The sequence below is a fragment of the Barbatula barbatula genome (assembly GCF_947034865.1).
Source record: "Barbatula barbatula genome assembly, chromosome: 22".
Classification (NCBI taxonomy): domain Eukaryota; kingdom Metazoa; phylum Chordata; class Actinopteri; order Cypriniformes; family Nemacheilidae; genus Barbatula; species Barbatula barbatula.
In genome coordinates this window covers 11,985,946-12,000,319 of record NC_136785.1, presented here as the reverse complement: position 1 = coordinate 12,000,319, position 14,374 = coordinate 11,985,946, and the positions used below count along the sequence as shown (strand labels likewise).

General features: G+C 37.0%; 1 protein-coding gene across 2 annotated transcripts; it reads left to right on the top strand.

Moving 5' to 3' along the window:
* Positions 1-409: 409 nt before the first annotated feature.
* On the top strand, positions 410-14,359 carry coro6 (coronin 6). 2 transcript variants are annotated; one of them, XM_079485969.1, is made up of 11 exons: positions 410-701; positions 2,706-2,905; positions 7,029-7,151; positions 9,502-9,631; positions 10,130-10,308; positions 10,416-10,535; positions 10,650-10,754; positions 10,832-10,977; positions 11,194-11,251; positions 11,862-12,089; positions 12,762-14,359. In XM_079485969.1, exons 2-11 carry the CDS (start codon positions 2,708-2,710, stop codon positions 12,882-12,884), a joined length of 1,410 nt encoding a protein of 469 aa, XP_079342095.1. In that variant the 5' UTR covers positions 410-701; positions 2,706-2,707; the 3' UTR covers positions 12,885-14,359. The 2 variants fall into 2 exon arrangements, with proteins under 2 accessions (XP_079342095.1, XP_079342096.1); XM_079485970.1 differs by lacking the exon at positions 410-701 and adding an exon at positions 789-855.
* Positions 14,360-14,374: the final 15 nt, after the last annotated feature.

Below are 14,374 nucleotides of genomic sequence, written 5' to 3'. Positions count from 1 at the left end.
TTATTTGTATAATGTATGAATATTAAAACTGTGCCGGTTGAAATTATTTCAGGGTTGAGGAAATATCCCGGATTCGAGGTGTCTAGAACACAGTAGAAATGTCTGACAGTAAATTTGTAATAATTACTAAACTTTAAACACTGAAAGTAATTTTTTTCTATCCATGCAGTTATAGCAGAAAACCTGATTCAAGCTCATTTATATTTTAGTTTTGACCGGGTATAACGAATACATCTTTCTTCTTGCATCTTATGTTTATTTTATAATCAAAATTTCCAGTAAGTAGCAAAGAATCCTTATAAAATAGGTATTTTTAACATCACAACAATCAGAAGAACCCCCAAAATAGATGCCGGAGCCACCTGACCTCGTGCGCGCTCCCGCTGCAATCTACAGTCCTGCCACCGGCGCGCGAGAAATTGCCCGACACCGACAGCCGTTTCGAAAATAGACGAGACCGCTTTGACCCCCTTCCACCCCCATCTCCTCTCTCCTCGCCCCCCTCACATTCATTTCTTTCTCTCATGAACGGCTACCGGGTTGGACCTCTGTGAGTCCGCATCAAGTTTTCGACCTGGAATAAAGACGCACCGACGCAAACTTGACAGAAGCGCAACGTACACGCAACCGGTTAACCGACTCGGGAAAGGGGAAGAGGAGATTGAAAGACACATTCTGGGTTTATTCCCCAACACACTGAGGTGGGTTATTCATTCATGTGCGCAGTTTCGTGTGTGATGACCTTACGGAATGGTGCAATGTGACGACACGCGCGCGCGGAGTTTTGTGAAGTTCAAGAATGACGCGCAATCGAGAACGCGTCACTTTAACGGGAAAGCGACATTGTGCCCCTCGGTAAGTGCGGCAGGGTCACGTCTGGAGGGCCGAGACACACGTGGGTAGTTTGGCTTGACTATATTAGGAAAGTGAGCGTGTCTGAAGACACTCTCGCGTGGGACAGTTGTGCATTTGTTGTATAGGATACTATGGGGTTTAACAGCGTCGGCTACGTCACCAATCGTGTGCTGTAGAAAGATGTCGACGCCAACGTTTAATATAAATGTCAATAGTTCGAGTGAATTGCCAGATTGAAGTAAATGGTGTTTATTGACACTGGTTTCCCAGCCCTGGCATGTCGTCTAGTCTCTTATTGTCCTGTAAGGGCTATTTGTGGTACCGTTGTGTCAGTTATGCACACTGTGCTTCTGTATGTTAATGTCAATCATCTGTGGACGCTTCCACAAATAATGTCACCCGGCTAAAGTCGTTTTTTGCGATTGACTTTTTTGTGTTTTCTACATTCTCCTCATTATTTTAGGTCATGTAAACATTCAACTTGAAATGTTTATATTTGGTGAGTAAGTCCATGTGAATGGGTTTGAAATCATAGTGAAATGATTGGTTTCGTTTTAAACTGGACAAATATAGGCCTACAACATATATAACAAACATATAATACCATCTAGCATGACATCCAAGTGATAAGTGGTGATTTTTAAAATAATAATATTAAGCTGCCTATAGTGACTTTTCCTTACTATTTAGATGTGAATTTGATTTATAAACCTACAAAAGGGATAGTTCACCCAAAAAGAAAAATTCTGTATGGTAGGAAAAATTGCTTATTCGTTTGTTTGTTCTGTTGAACGCAAAAGAAGATATTTTGAAGAATGTAACGCAAACTGTTCCGGTGCACTTTTGCCTACCATTGTGATTTTTTCCTGCTGGTCAATGGGGTCCAAGAACTGTTTGGTTGGAAGCATTCTTCCAAATATCTTTCTCTGTGTTCATCAGAACAAAGACATTAACACAGATTTGAACTTGAGGGTGAGAAAATGATGACAGAATTTTTATTTTTAGGTGAACTGTCGCTTTAACATTATTTATTAATGTTACTGTAATAATACAGTATTAAGAAGCAGTGTACAAAACAAACACAATGGCATAAGTAAAGCAGCGCCTTTTGTAGCTATTCGTGATGCAAATTTGAAAATGCTGAAAAATCCCAGTTACTCATCACAACATTGGATTTATAACATTGATATTCAGAAGCATTCAGGTCATTGTCCCATCAGCCATATTTACATACTAAGCTATGTACGAATTTAATACAAACTTTTATTTTCATAAAATTAAATAGTATGTGTGTACAATTCATGATAAAAAAATGTTGAACAAATGTCAGACATAAATTATCCGGGTACTTAGACATTATTGTTCCACTTCTCCCATCATTCTGATATTTGTTTATTAAAATTGGTTGAACATTTTTTTACAAATATTTTAGAACCACAGTCTTTCAACAGTAGACAGATCTCTGTCTGCATGTCAAAACCAACAGCCAACACAAAAACAGTTTGTAGCAGTGAGTGAACATGACTTGTAAGTTTATTTGGATAAAAGGATGTGCCAGATGCTTCCATTTAGTCATCAGATGAACCATTACTTGTGTAAAATGGTATTTTACATAGGAATCAAGTGTAAACTCTTTAAAATATAAAAACATTTAATGTAAAATCTAGTTCCTGTAGTTTAGCTGGTTGGTAATGGCACTAACAATGACATGGTTTAGATTACAGATTATTAATAAAGAAACGTATATCCTGAATGCAATATAAACTTTGGTCAAGTTCATAAAAGTATAGACTGTATTAGCATGTTTTATTCTGAACCCATAATATTTTTCTGCTCTGTCTTTTTCACAGCAATGAGTCGCAGCATTGTGCGCCAGAGTAAGTTCCGACATGTTTTCGGCCAGGGGGCAAAAGCGGAGCAGGGTTATGATGATATTCGGGTATCCAAGGTGACGTGGGACAGCTCCTTCTGTGCAGTTAACCCAAAGTTTCTGGCAGTTATAGTGGAGTCCAGTGGTGGTGGGGCTTTTTTGGTACTCCCTCTTTCAAAGGTAAGTGGTTTGGGGACAGCTGCTAGACATTTCTGACACCGGTTTTCTTGGCAGTTAGTATTTATTCATGGAACAATAAATACAGTGAGATTTATACAACCTACTTGTATGCTCTACAAACTTTGTCTATTCTTTTATCTTGGAGTGACTATATTGATGGGTATATTTGTTCAAGAGTGTCAGCCCTGGCTTATGGTAAGGGTGCCCATCCCCCTCATGGCTTCCATTTCACCCAGATAGAAACACACGAATGAACCCCATGGAAACAGGGTACACAACATACAGTACATACATGCTGTCCGAAACTACTTCTGTGACATACTGTGGAGGGTTGGAATAGTTTGGGGGACAGTGGAATTCTTAGCGTTTTAAAAGGTTTCTGTGGTCAGCAATTCTCAGTTGATGTTTTGATAAATTGCTTTTATAGAATATATTAAAACGTTGTCGTAACTTTAAAAAAAATCGTTTTCATTTCGTCTACTTTTTGAGAGCGACGAAAGTTAAACCTTATGTTTGTGCAAGACTTTTAAAGATCTGAGAATATACTGTTTTAACGTGACATTAACACACCAGATTACATTTAGAAACGCACAATTCTTTTTATTCTATTTGTGGTAGCAAATCCCAGGCTTGAATTTGTGATGCTGGTATATGCTAGTAAAGCAAATCAACCCTGATGTCTAACTGAGCTTGTTAAATGAGTGAACGTGCCTTTTACAATCATTCTCATGCTTGTGATCAGCTTTCAAAATGATGCTGATGCGGGTCTCTACAGCAAAGTGAATAATCAACACATGCAAAACATGGATTTACAAGTGAGCATGTTTTAAATGTTGTGCTTCAGGTTTATCAAGGAGGTGATAACATCAGTATTTCAGGATGTAAATGCATATGATCTAATAGGGCTTCTGTCACCCATCAGTTTAGAGTACAGTACAACCATAATGATAAAACATTTCTATTCTTGAGGATTTCTCTGTTTCTACCTAAGATACCTGTATCTGTCCTCTACCTGTAAACTAGTATCTTTGTTTTGTTTCTAAACATTCTATAATAGACTCATTATAAACTACTACAGACCAATACTTTTTTTTGTCAAACCAGTACTACATGCAAAGGTTTATTTCAGGTTATGATGGAAATGAGAAGTAAAAGACGCAGTCCATGCCCAGACCTGACAAAAGCTGAGATGATAGAGCTGGATAAAGAAGGACGCAGCGACTTGACACGTCTTCACTACAAAATTTCAGCCGCTATGAGATTATAAATGATTATCTTAAACAAATTTTTTTATTTTGCCTTGTTGTGCAAGCACTGTCGAGCTTGTTCAGAGGCTGCAGCTTTTGCCAGAGGGGGAACTGGAATCCCCTGGTTAGGCCTTGATACCCTGAGAAAACCTGAGGTTTTTTTTCTCCTTCAATGGAGTTTTGGGTTCCTCGCCAGGCCAGGGGGGCTTCTAGAATTCTTATATTTTATTTAATTAAAACTGCATATAGGAATTTATAGTCAGTCTGATATTTGACCTGTGTTTCCCTCTTGGGTTCTAGGTGATGGCGCCTGTGTGTGTGTATGTATGTGTGCGCGTTTGTGTGTGTGTTTGGGCGTGTCGTTTGTGTGGAGTGTTTTGTGTGTGTGGCTGAATCTGTGTGTGTGTATGTGTGTCTGTGTCTGTCTTCTGTGTTTTCACCTTTATTGTTTTGACTTGCATAACCTTATATCAATATGTTTTCTTGTACAGCTGCTTTGTGACAATGAAAATTGTATAAAGCGCTATATAAATAAAGTTGTCCCCAATTTGACTTGACTTAAAAGATAAGCACATTTCAGAGCAAAAGAGTCACTGATTCAAATGTAACGGTTTTTATATTTAGCTTAACAATCAAGTTAAGATATAAAGATCTAAGAGGTTTTAGGAGAAAGTACCAGAACATATGTATATCTTAAGTAGTAACAACCTATCAGACAATTGCCATCTGCAAACAGATATCCTTCTCAGCAGGCCCGGATTAAGAATTCAGGGGCCCCTGGGCACAAGTGTTTTGTAGACCCCCGTCCCCCCCCCCCTCCATACACACATGTGCACAATAAAGTTTTGAATTAGCCTATAGGGTACTACGTGAAGGAAACACCTCTATCTAATACAGGATTACATTGGCAAGTTACAAATTATGATCACAACCTGAAGGACTTTATGAACACCTGTAGACATCCTTCATCATGCAGGATTTACACCACATGATTGCAACAATGCTTTCCAGGCACCTTGTGACTCAGGTTCTTATGTAAGTGTGTAATGTGTACTTCTTTAGCCTATATGTTACTAGTATGTGTAAGTAAACATTTAGCAATGTATGTGAAAGCACTCTGGATTTTCTAATAACGAAGGCAAAAAAACGGTTAAGTAAGGCAGTTAGTCCTGATCAACATTATATCAATATAAAATTCATTATTGGCGAAGAAACACCATCAAATACATGTTAAAAACCGATTACCTTTTGAGATTTAAAAGACAACCGTGCGGGTATTCTAATTTAGCCTATAGATTATATTAACAACAATAAAGCTGATCTCATTTACATATTTTCAGTTCTGACTTATAACACGACATCTTCTAACAAATCGATTTCGGCTATATTCTTTCGCACAGCTTCTGTCTAGTTAACCATTTGCATATTTACAGACGAAACAAGTTCATGTTTATATATTGCATAATGCCCATTGGCCCTGCTTCCCGGAACTGTGAAATTTACATATTAGTTCCAAACAAGTATCAGGTCATTTTAAGTATGTTAAAGTATGTTCACTTTCTCACTTACTTATTACATGATATTACTGCTAATATTCTCTAAAACTGCTTTTGTTGTGTTCAACTCTTTTAGGTGAATGATATAATGCCGATGGATTTGACATTGTGTTATGAAATGACTGCATATTTTAAGTGTGGTTTATGTGTCCAAATAGCTATTTTTGGGGGCTCCTGCAGTTGTTTGCATGGAAATGGGTAATTAAAGCATTATGGATGTGACATTTTCATCTAAAACTTCTCAGAAAATGTATTTATTACCAGTATATTGACCCATCTTCTTTATATTTGACTAAATCCCTGATATCCAAGCTGAGTCCAAGCACAAAACACACAAGTTTTCTGTTTTAAAAGAGAGACAAAAATCATGCTTTTTGTATGGTGTAACATAAGAAGGGCTCACGTTTTTGAAAGACATCATACATTGTAGGATTTCTGTAAATGTTCATAGGCTACAAAATATGTTATTATTATTTTCATATGCCCACATCAGAGAAATATGAAACGTTATGGATGTGACCATTCATTTACAGAATACAATGCTTTAAACACGTTAAGAGAGACTTCACATGGGTGTTTATCCACCAAATATTGACATCTGACCTATAATGAAAAAAATCTGATAAGCAAGCCTGGAATTGCCCAAATAGGATTTTGATGTTGGTTACACGGGCTACATAGATCAAATGTTATCTTTATGTTGATCATTAGCACATGAGCTAACCATGAGTTTGACCGGAAACATTTAACAGTATTAAAGCATGTGTAAATATTGGTCTATAGCAGTGTATGGTATCATTAGATCTCTTTTTTGTGCATTTGTCTTGATTAAGGGTCCATAAGTTAATGCCTTTTTAGTCAAGCCCCACTGCAGAGTCATGAGCACATGTCAGCAAGCCTGTATAGACACACTATAAATACCCAGTTGACCATCTCCATTGCAATCGGTCTCAGCAGGCCAAAAGAAAAACTCCCTTTTCAACGGCTCATCACGGGGTTATAAATACACGCCAGGAGTATGAAGAGAGGAGTGACTGGAGGAGGAGCGGCGAGGGCAAGAGCCAACATGTGTTCACACCAGCTAAACACTTAATAACAGAATAACATGAAAGTTATAGCACTGATGACAATGTCATAACCATGCCCTGGTATCATCGAAAACATATGCATTTTCACAAATAGGGTATTAAACATGGAATGAGTTTATTTACTGGTCCTTACTTGTTTTGAAATCGTGTCACAGTATCATTGAGTGGCAGATTTTTTAAAGAGGAAAATATCATGCACTGCATTTCATGCGTTTGTTTTGGTATGATACAGGTAGGCAGAGTGGACAAAAGCTACCCCCTAGTGGTTGGACACTCAGGTCCTGTTCTGGACATCGACTGGTGTCCTCACAATGACAACATCCTGGCCAGCTGCTCTGAAGACACAACTGCCATGGTAATCATTACCACCTCTATTCATAAACATCTCCAGTGTATGACATCTACCAGTGTTTCTTTAAGTACAATAGTGTGATAAATAGTGTGTTTGTAAAAGTATACACAAATAATGCTTTTTCACGCATAACAAGGTAAGCTCAGATCAATGAGGCCTACGATTAATCAGTTATAAAAGAAACACAAAACCAGTAATACCTGAAAGAAAACCGTTTGACATAAAGATTGAATCCAATATTTGGTGATTATATAGAATATCGAGTGGCATAAGCTCTCTTTGGTATTCGGGTCATTTTGACCCAGGAACACCATAAGTGTGATTCTGTGCTATTTTGTACACAAAGCCTTTCAGAACAAACTTCCTGGATAAAAAAATTAGTCTAGATTAAAGAATGCTGGTGGGAACATTGATGCAATTTTTTGTTATATTTTATGTAATATTGCCAGATGTGTGGTAGGCGGCTCATTGCCAAAATGATTCACAAAAAATGAGGTGCTTAAACTCAGATTAACTAACACTAAACCAGTCCTAAATGAAAGAAAACAAGTTGACAAATAGATTGAATCCAATATTTGGTGAGAAAGCTGCATAACTTGTGATTTATAAGATCTCTGTGGTAGGCGGGAGTATATGAGAGTCTATGAGAATGAGAATAGTCTAATTTGTTGATATGAATAAATCCAATGGTGTGTGTGTCAGGCTGGTATTTATAAACATGTAAGCAGGAGCTCAAGGTCAGAAACCTGTAATGACAGATTCAATAAAAGAATTGATTTTAAGTTCCTCCCATTTCTTTGGCGTTAAAAGTGTAATTAATTAAAGAATATTTCCAGGGAATTTCATGTAGTATTTATCCAAAAATTAGGATACATTTCTCAATTGAATAGGCTATAATATTATTAAAATATTATATTTTCTATGGTGGTCAGGAGTAAAAATGTGCCTTTTAAGGACCATTAGCATTTTAAAATCACATTTATTATAGATTTTTGTGTTCACATTGCAAGTGCCAGAAAAGTCACAAACTTTGTTTAGTACAATTTTGCTAAGACATGGAAAACAATCAGACAAAACTTGTTCCTCTTTTCCATTAATAAACGATATACTATTTAAAATGAAGAAAAATATCTGGACACTTGTGCATTTGTCTAAAGAACAAAATGACTAGAGCACCTGTGTCAGTGGATCTCAACAGGGAAATTTCAAGAGAGCCTCAAGATGACTAATAATAAATTTATATTTTAGAATTAAAAGTTCTTTCTTATTATTTGCCCATTTTTATAAGGCCATTTCCAACAATTGTCAAACTCTAAAATATTTTATTGGGTAGAAATTTTAAATGTTGGTGAGAGGGACCTTTGGCTTTGAATATTGTTGAATAAAGTGGGTGGCCTTTGAGTCCAAAAGGTTGAAAACACCAGACCTGTGTGAACTTTAGAGAAACTGACTTAGAGTTGATACATCTGCTTTAGAATCAGTTTTTTAGTTCTGAAGCTCAGTCTCTTGTCGTTTAAAAGGGAAGTTCAACCAAAAATTTTTGTTTGGCTAACATTTACTCACCATATGTCTTATGGTGACATATGGTGTCTTACTATAGTAGTCGATTGTGTTTGTGTTTGAATTGCTTGATGTCATATTTTGTTATTTGTTACAACACATTTTAAGAGTGATTCAATCATCTGAACCTCATATATTTGTGTATAGTTACTTAAAGTATTATATAATCAGTATCAAACAGGTATCAAATCAAATTTCTCAATGTTGAGCAAGACAACATAGAGAGTTATTACAACAAATTAATGCTATCGGCACTATTTCATGACATCACATTACAGATATGTATGGCATGAGCTGTATGCACTTCTGTTTGAGAGGTTTGCTGCAGCTGTCATCTGTGCTGGCTTAACTTCAGCTCGCTCGATACCACAGGAACATTCTCAGAACTGAAATCCGTATATCTAGACCTTTACAAAGCACTTTGTTTGACATGCTTATTCAACATCGCTGTTCGGTTACGAAAGTGTCATGTAAGATTTGCATTAGTGCCTAGAAGACATATTTACCCAAAATTAGCCTCTACCGTGACCTTATTCATAGTGCTGTATACATGTCCCTGAAGCATTGAAACAGAGAGATCAGCGACCTATGTGCTAAAATAACTTAAATAGCACAGAATAATGGCCTCATTCCTGCTTCATCATCTTCAATGATCTAAACGATCTGCATTTACATTACTAACATAATACTGCAGCAAATATTTATGTATAGTTTTAGAACGCGTTCTTTAATAAAACTCCTTTCAAAAGACAGATCACATTCATAAACATTTGTCACATGCATTGTTATACAGGTTTGGCAGATCCCCGACCACACCCCCTGTCGTCCCATCAGTGAGCCCATCGTGGTGCTGGAGGGTCACTCTAAACGCGTGGGCATCATTAAATGGCACCCAACTGCCCGCAACATACTCCTCACTGCAGGTAAACACCCATCTGCATACTGCCACCGTTGTGTTTCATTTCAAATGTACACATTTTAATAAAAGCCTAAAGCCTGATGCCTGATGCTAACCTGTCCTGTTGAGGACAGCTAGGGTTAGTTCACCCAAAGATTTCACCATTTATTTACCCTTTATGTATGTATGACTATCTGCAGAACACAAAATAATGTATTTTGAATAATGTTGGTAATTGACATTATTGTCCCCCCATTGACTTCCATTGTATGGACACAAACCCATACAATTGAACCCATACATAATATTTCTCAATATCTTCCTTTGTGTTCAACAGAGTCATAAACAGTTTTTGACCTGAGCATGAATAAATGACAGGATTTTTATTTTTGGTTGGAATAACCCTTGAACCCCCTAAGGAGCAAAATGAGACAATACGCCATAAGAATCTACAAAATGACAGTTTGGCTGTTTAGCGAGGCACCTTTTGCTTTATAGTAACTTCAGTGTGTTTGTGTATCAGGCAGTGATAATCTGATCATCATCTGGAATGTGGGCACTGGAGAACCTCTGATCACTATGGACGAGCATCCTGACCTCATCTACAACGTCGGCTGGAACTACAACGGCAGCCTCTTCTGCACCTCCTGCAAAGACCGCCGCATCCGAGTGTGTGATCCTCGCAAAAATGAGGTGTTGGCGGTAAGTACTGTGACAGAGAAAAGGGAGATGATTCATGTTTTTGGTGAAGCCTGAGTTCTAATGTTAGAACTGAATTTTGAGGTGGTTGAAATGATCCCTTTTTTTAGGAGAGACTGGCCCCACATGAGGGCATCCGGCCAATGAGAGCCATTTTTACCAGAGAGGGCAATATTTTCACTACAGGTTTCACCAGAATGAGTCAGAGGGAACTGGGCCTGTGGGATCCGGTAAGAGAGACAACATTTACAGTTACATTTACGTTCAATCTCTTTATTTCTTTTTCTTGTGGATTTTTGTATTCCAGTTAAATGACGGTGTATATGTCATTTTTGTCATTTCAGACAAATTTTGAAGAGCCTATTGCATTATTGGAGCTGGACACAAGTAACGGAGTTTTATTGCCTTTTTATGACCCAGACACCAACATTGTGTATCTCAGCGGCAAGGTCAGACTCTCATTTGTTTTATACATTTTAAACAGGTGCACTAAAGTTGGACTCTGACAGCTTTAATAACTCTTTAGGGTGACAGCAGCATTCGGTATTTTGAGATCACAGAGGAACCTCCTTACGTTCATTACATCAGCACATACAGTAGCAAAGAGCCACAGAGAGGAATGGGCTTCATGCCAAAGAGAGGAGTCGATGTCACCAAGTGTGAGATAGCCCGGTCAGTTGGCTTTATGTGTTTGGAACATGAATGCATACATTCGTGATACATTTCTAACCTATAGGATGTGATATACTGTTTGTTTTTTGCGCAATACATTAACTTGCTTCACATTATTTATTTTAGAAAAAACAACATTGCATTTGCAAGTAAAATGTACAATTTGGTTGTTCGCAATGAGTAATTCCTAAAGAATATTTTATTGTTTTTATCTAGATTATATAAACTTCATGAAAGAAAGTGTGAGCCTATCATGATGACAGTACCCAGAAAGGTAAATAAAACATATTCTGCTGTGTTGGTCCTTCAATATTTATTTTCAGTTTTTAAGAGTATAGTTAAAGCGTATACATCAACATTTGTTCATTTAGTGGGAATAAACAGCAACTTAAAACTAATAATTGTAGTTAACATTTGCCTAGATTAATAAATGCTGCAAAAACTGTTCATTGTTTGCAACATTTCTATATTTAACTCCTATTAATGAGAAAAATTAACATTCTTTCATCATCTATTCATTCTCATGTCATTCTAAACCTGTTTGACTTCCTTTCTTCTGTAGAAAACAAATGTTTTTAAGGATGTTGTTAACCAAACAAACAATTGACTTGCATTGGTTTTGTTTAAATAAAACAGAAGTCAATGGGAACTAACGTTGTTTGTTTACCAACATTCTTCGAAATATCTTCCTTTGTGTTCTGCAGAAGAAAGAAAGTCATACAGGTTTGAAATGACAAGAGGGTGAGTAAATTATGAAAGAATTTTCATTTTCGGGTCAACTATCTCTTTAAGAGATGATTTAGTGTATGACACAGTTTGGTGTGAAATATTCATTATGCATGAAATAAATCTAATAATGTTTTTCTCTCTTTCTCTGATGGCAGTCGGACCTGTTTCAGGATGATCTGTACCCAGACACAGCAGGTCCAGAGCCAGCACTGGAGCCTGAGGACTGGATGGGGGGACAAGATGCAGACCCGCTACTGGTGTCTCTGAGAGAAGGTTATGTTCCTCCAAAGAGCAGAGAGCTGAAGGTGGCCAAGAAAAATGTGCTGGACAGCAGGCCTGCAACACGCAGAAGCATGTCTGTTGTAGATGGAAGCAGTGTGCCAGTGAGTAGAATATCTTATCCCTATTCTTTATGTGTTTTCCTTCTAGGATTTCTTCTTTTCCTTATAGACTTGTGTCTTGTAGAGACTTCTTTAGAAGCTTTTAGGGTTGGGAATAATATAAACTTTTTTCACAGCATTTAAAATACATTCATAACTAAAAAAACACTAATGAGAGCTGAAAGAAAATATGGCAGCACATGTTTTTGGTATAATATAATATTTTGTCACAAGGCATGGATAAAACAATGAAAAGGTTATGCTATAGTTTAAGCACAGGTTTGCGTTTGTTTTGATTTTGTGTTTGATCAAATTTTAATTTCGGGGGTGAATTCATCCTTTAAAAAAAAGTAGATTTATATCCATTGTCTAAACTGCCAATCCCTTTCATCGGTAACCAAAAAGAGAAATTAAATTCCTTACGATTCCCATCCATAGAAGCGCAGAAGTTCTTACAGTTTCCTGTATTGTCGTACTCTTGACTAGCTTTCTTTCCTTTCCCCCCTCTCATCTTCATCTTGACCATTAACCCCTTCTTCTTTCCAACTTTCTTGTTCCATATTCTGTCCTCGTTTCACTTTTCTCGTCCTTCTCTCTCTGTCTCTCTCTCTCTCTCTCTCTCTGTCTCTCTCTCTCTCTCTCTTTCTCTATCTCTCCATCTCTTTCCATCACTAGCCTCAGTTGTTGGAGAAGCTTGTTGAAGAAATCCAAAGTCTGAAGGCCACAGTTCTCTCTCAGGAGAAGCGAATCTGTGATTTAGAGAATGAGCTGTCGAAGCACTCTAATGGCACAGTCTGACTGCATCACGAATACGAGCCTGTGCACAACTGTAGGATGAGCACTGATAGGCCAAGCCACTCCCATTCACCCCAGCTATCATTCAGTATTGTCATGGGTTTACATTATAACTCCAGTTCAACTGGCTGCATTGATACCTTAACACCAATAAAAATCACTTATAGTTAACGCTTGCCGCACATCTTGGTGCATAAGGAGGTTGATTTCGCAAAGGAATTCAAAATGTTGCCAAAATAGTATTTTCCTGATGTTCATACAGTATGTTGTGTGCTAGTACATAATATTAGCCATTCTCCTTAAAAGCATTTGGTAAAAAGCAATTCTCCTTAAAAGCATTTGGTAAGCAATGATCGGCTTCATTTGAGTTACAAATCCGTATACGTCCTTGTAACTTTTAAACCAATTGCAATGCTGACAAAGAATGACATGAACTGTAGCTAACAATCATGGTTTCTTTGGTGTGAACATACCTCATTGTATAGACCAGGATCTGGGATCAAACAGAATATGTAGCTCTTGTTTGATCAACTCAAGCCAAGCAAGACAAAATGAGATCCATACATCTTCTGAAAGCTGAATAAGTAAGCTTTCCATTGATGTATGGTGTGTTGGGACAATATTTGGCCGAGATACAACTACTTGAAAATCTGGATTCTGAGAAAATGGCCCTTAATGTAGTCCATCAGAGGTGCTGTTGCAGGCCGTTGCTCAGAAGAAACAGGTTTGTCTTACCGCTGTAATAACGATGTGGCGAAAAAAGTAACCTAAAAGCAGACATTTTAAGCTTTACATACCAAACTTGAGTGGGTTATTCCCAAAAATAGTTTGTAGGCGTGTTTCTGGCCATTTCTTTAGCGATTACATGCATCCACTCACAAAAATAAAGCTTTGGGTAGTAAATTTGTGGATGTAAATTTGTAAAATAAATTCATGGAACATGATCTTTACATAATATCCTAATGATTTTTTTTTAAAGAAAAATCTATAATTTTGACCCACACAATGTATTTTTGGCTATTGCTACAAATATACCTGTGCTACTTATGACCGGTTTTGTGGTCCAGGGTCACAAATGAGAATGAGATTAAATTACAGAACTGATAAAATCTTAACGTTACATTTTTGGGTGAAATATTCACAGTCGATTAAATCATTTAATAGTAATCTTAAATACCTTTGTGTAATCAAATCAAAATCTCATCTTATTGAACTAAACAACAAAAGAATGTTTACATAGACAGTCCCAACTATTTGTGCTTGCTGAGAATGTTTCACTTAACACACCTCCGCCTTTCTGTTTGACCAACACAATTACAACTCACGTGGCTTCTGCTCAACATTTCAAATTGTAAATATTATACTAGAAAAACAAAAACATGAAAAACAGTAAAATATCTAAACCAAAGAAATTATTTTGTGTTTTATGTAGAGCGTCATTTGTGAGTATTATGGTTTGAATAAAACTTTTTTTGTACAAAAAACAACATGCA

Bases quoted from the DNA above. Each gene is read 5' to 3' on its own strand.
- coro6 (XM_079485969.1), top strand. From the start codon at position 2,708: ATGAGTCGCAGCATTGTGCGCCAGAGTAAGTTCCGACATGTTTTCGGC. The intron at 10,755-10,831 runs GTCAGACTCTCA...ATAACTCTTTAG, and splicing joins TTGTGTATCTCAGCGGCAAG to GGTGACAGCAGCATTCGGTA. The intron at 11,252-11,861 runs GTAAATAAAACA...CTCTGATGGCAG, and splicing joins TGATGACAGTACCCAGAAAG to TCGGACCTGTTTCAGGATGA.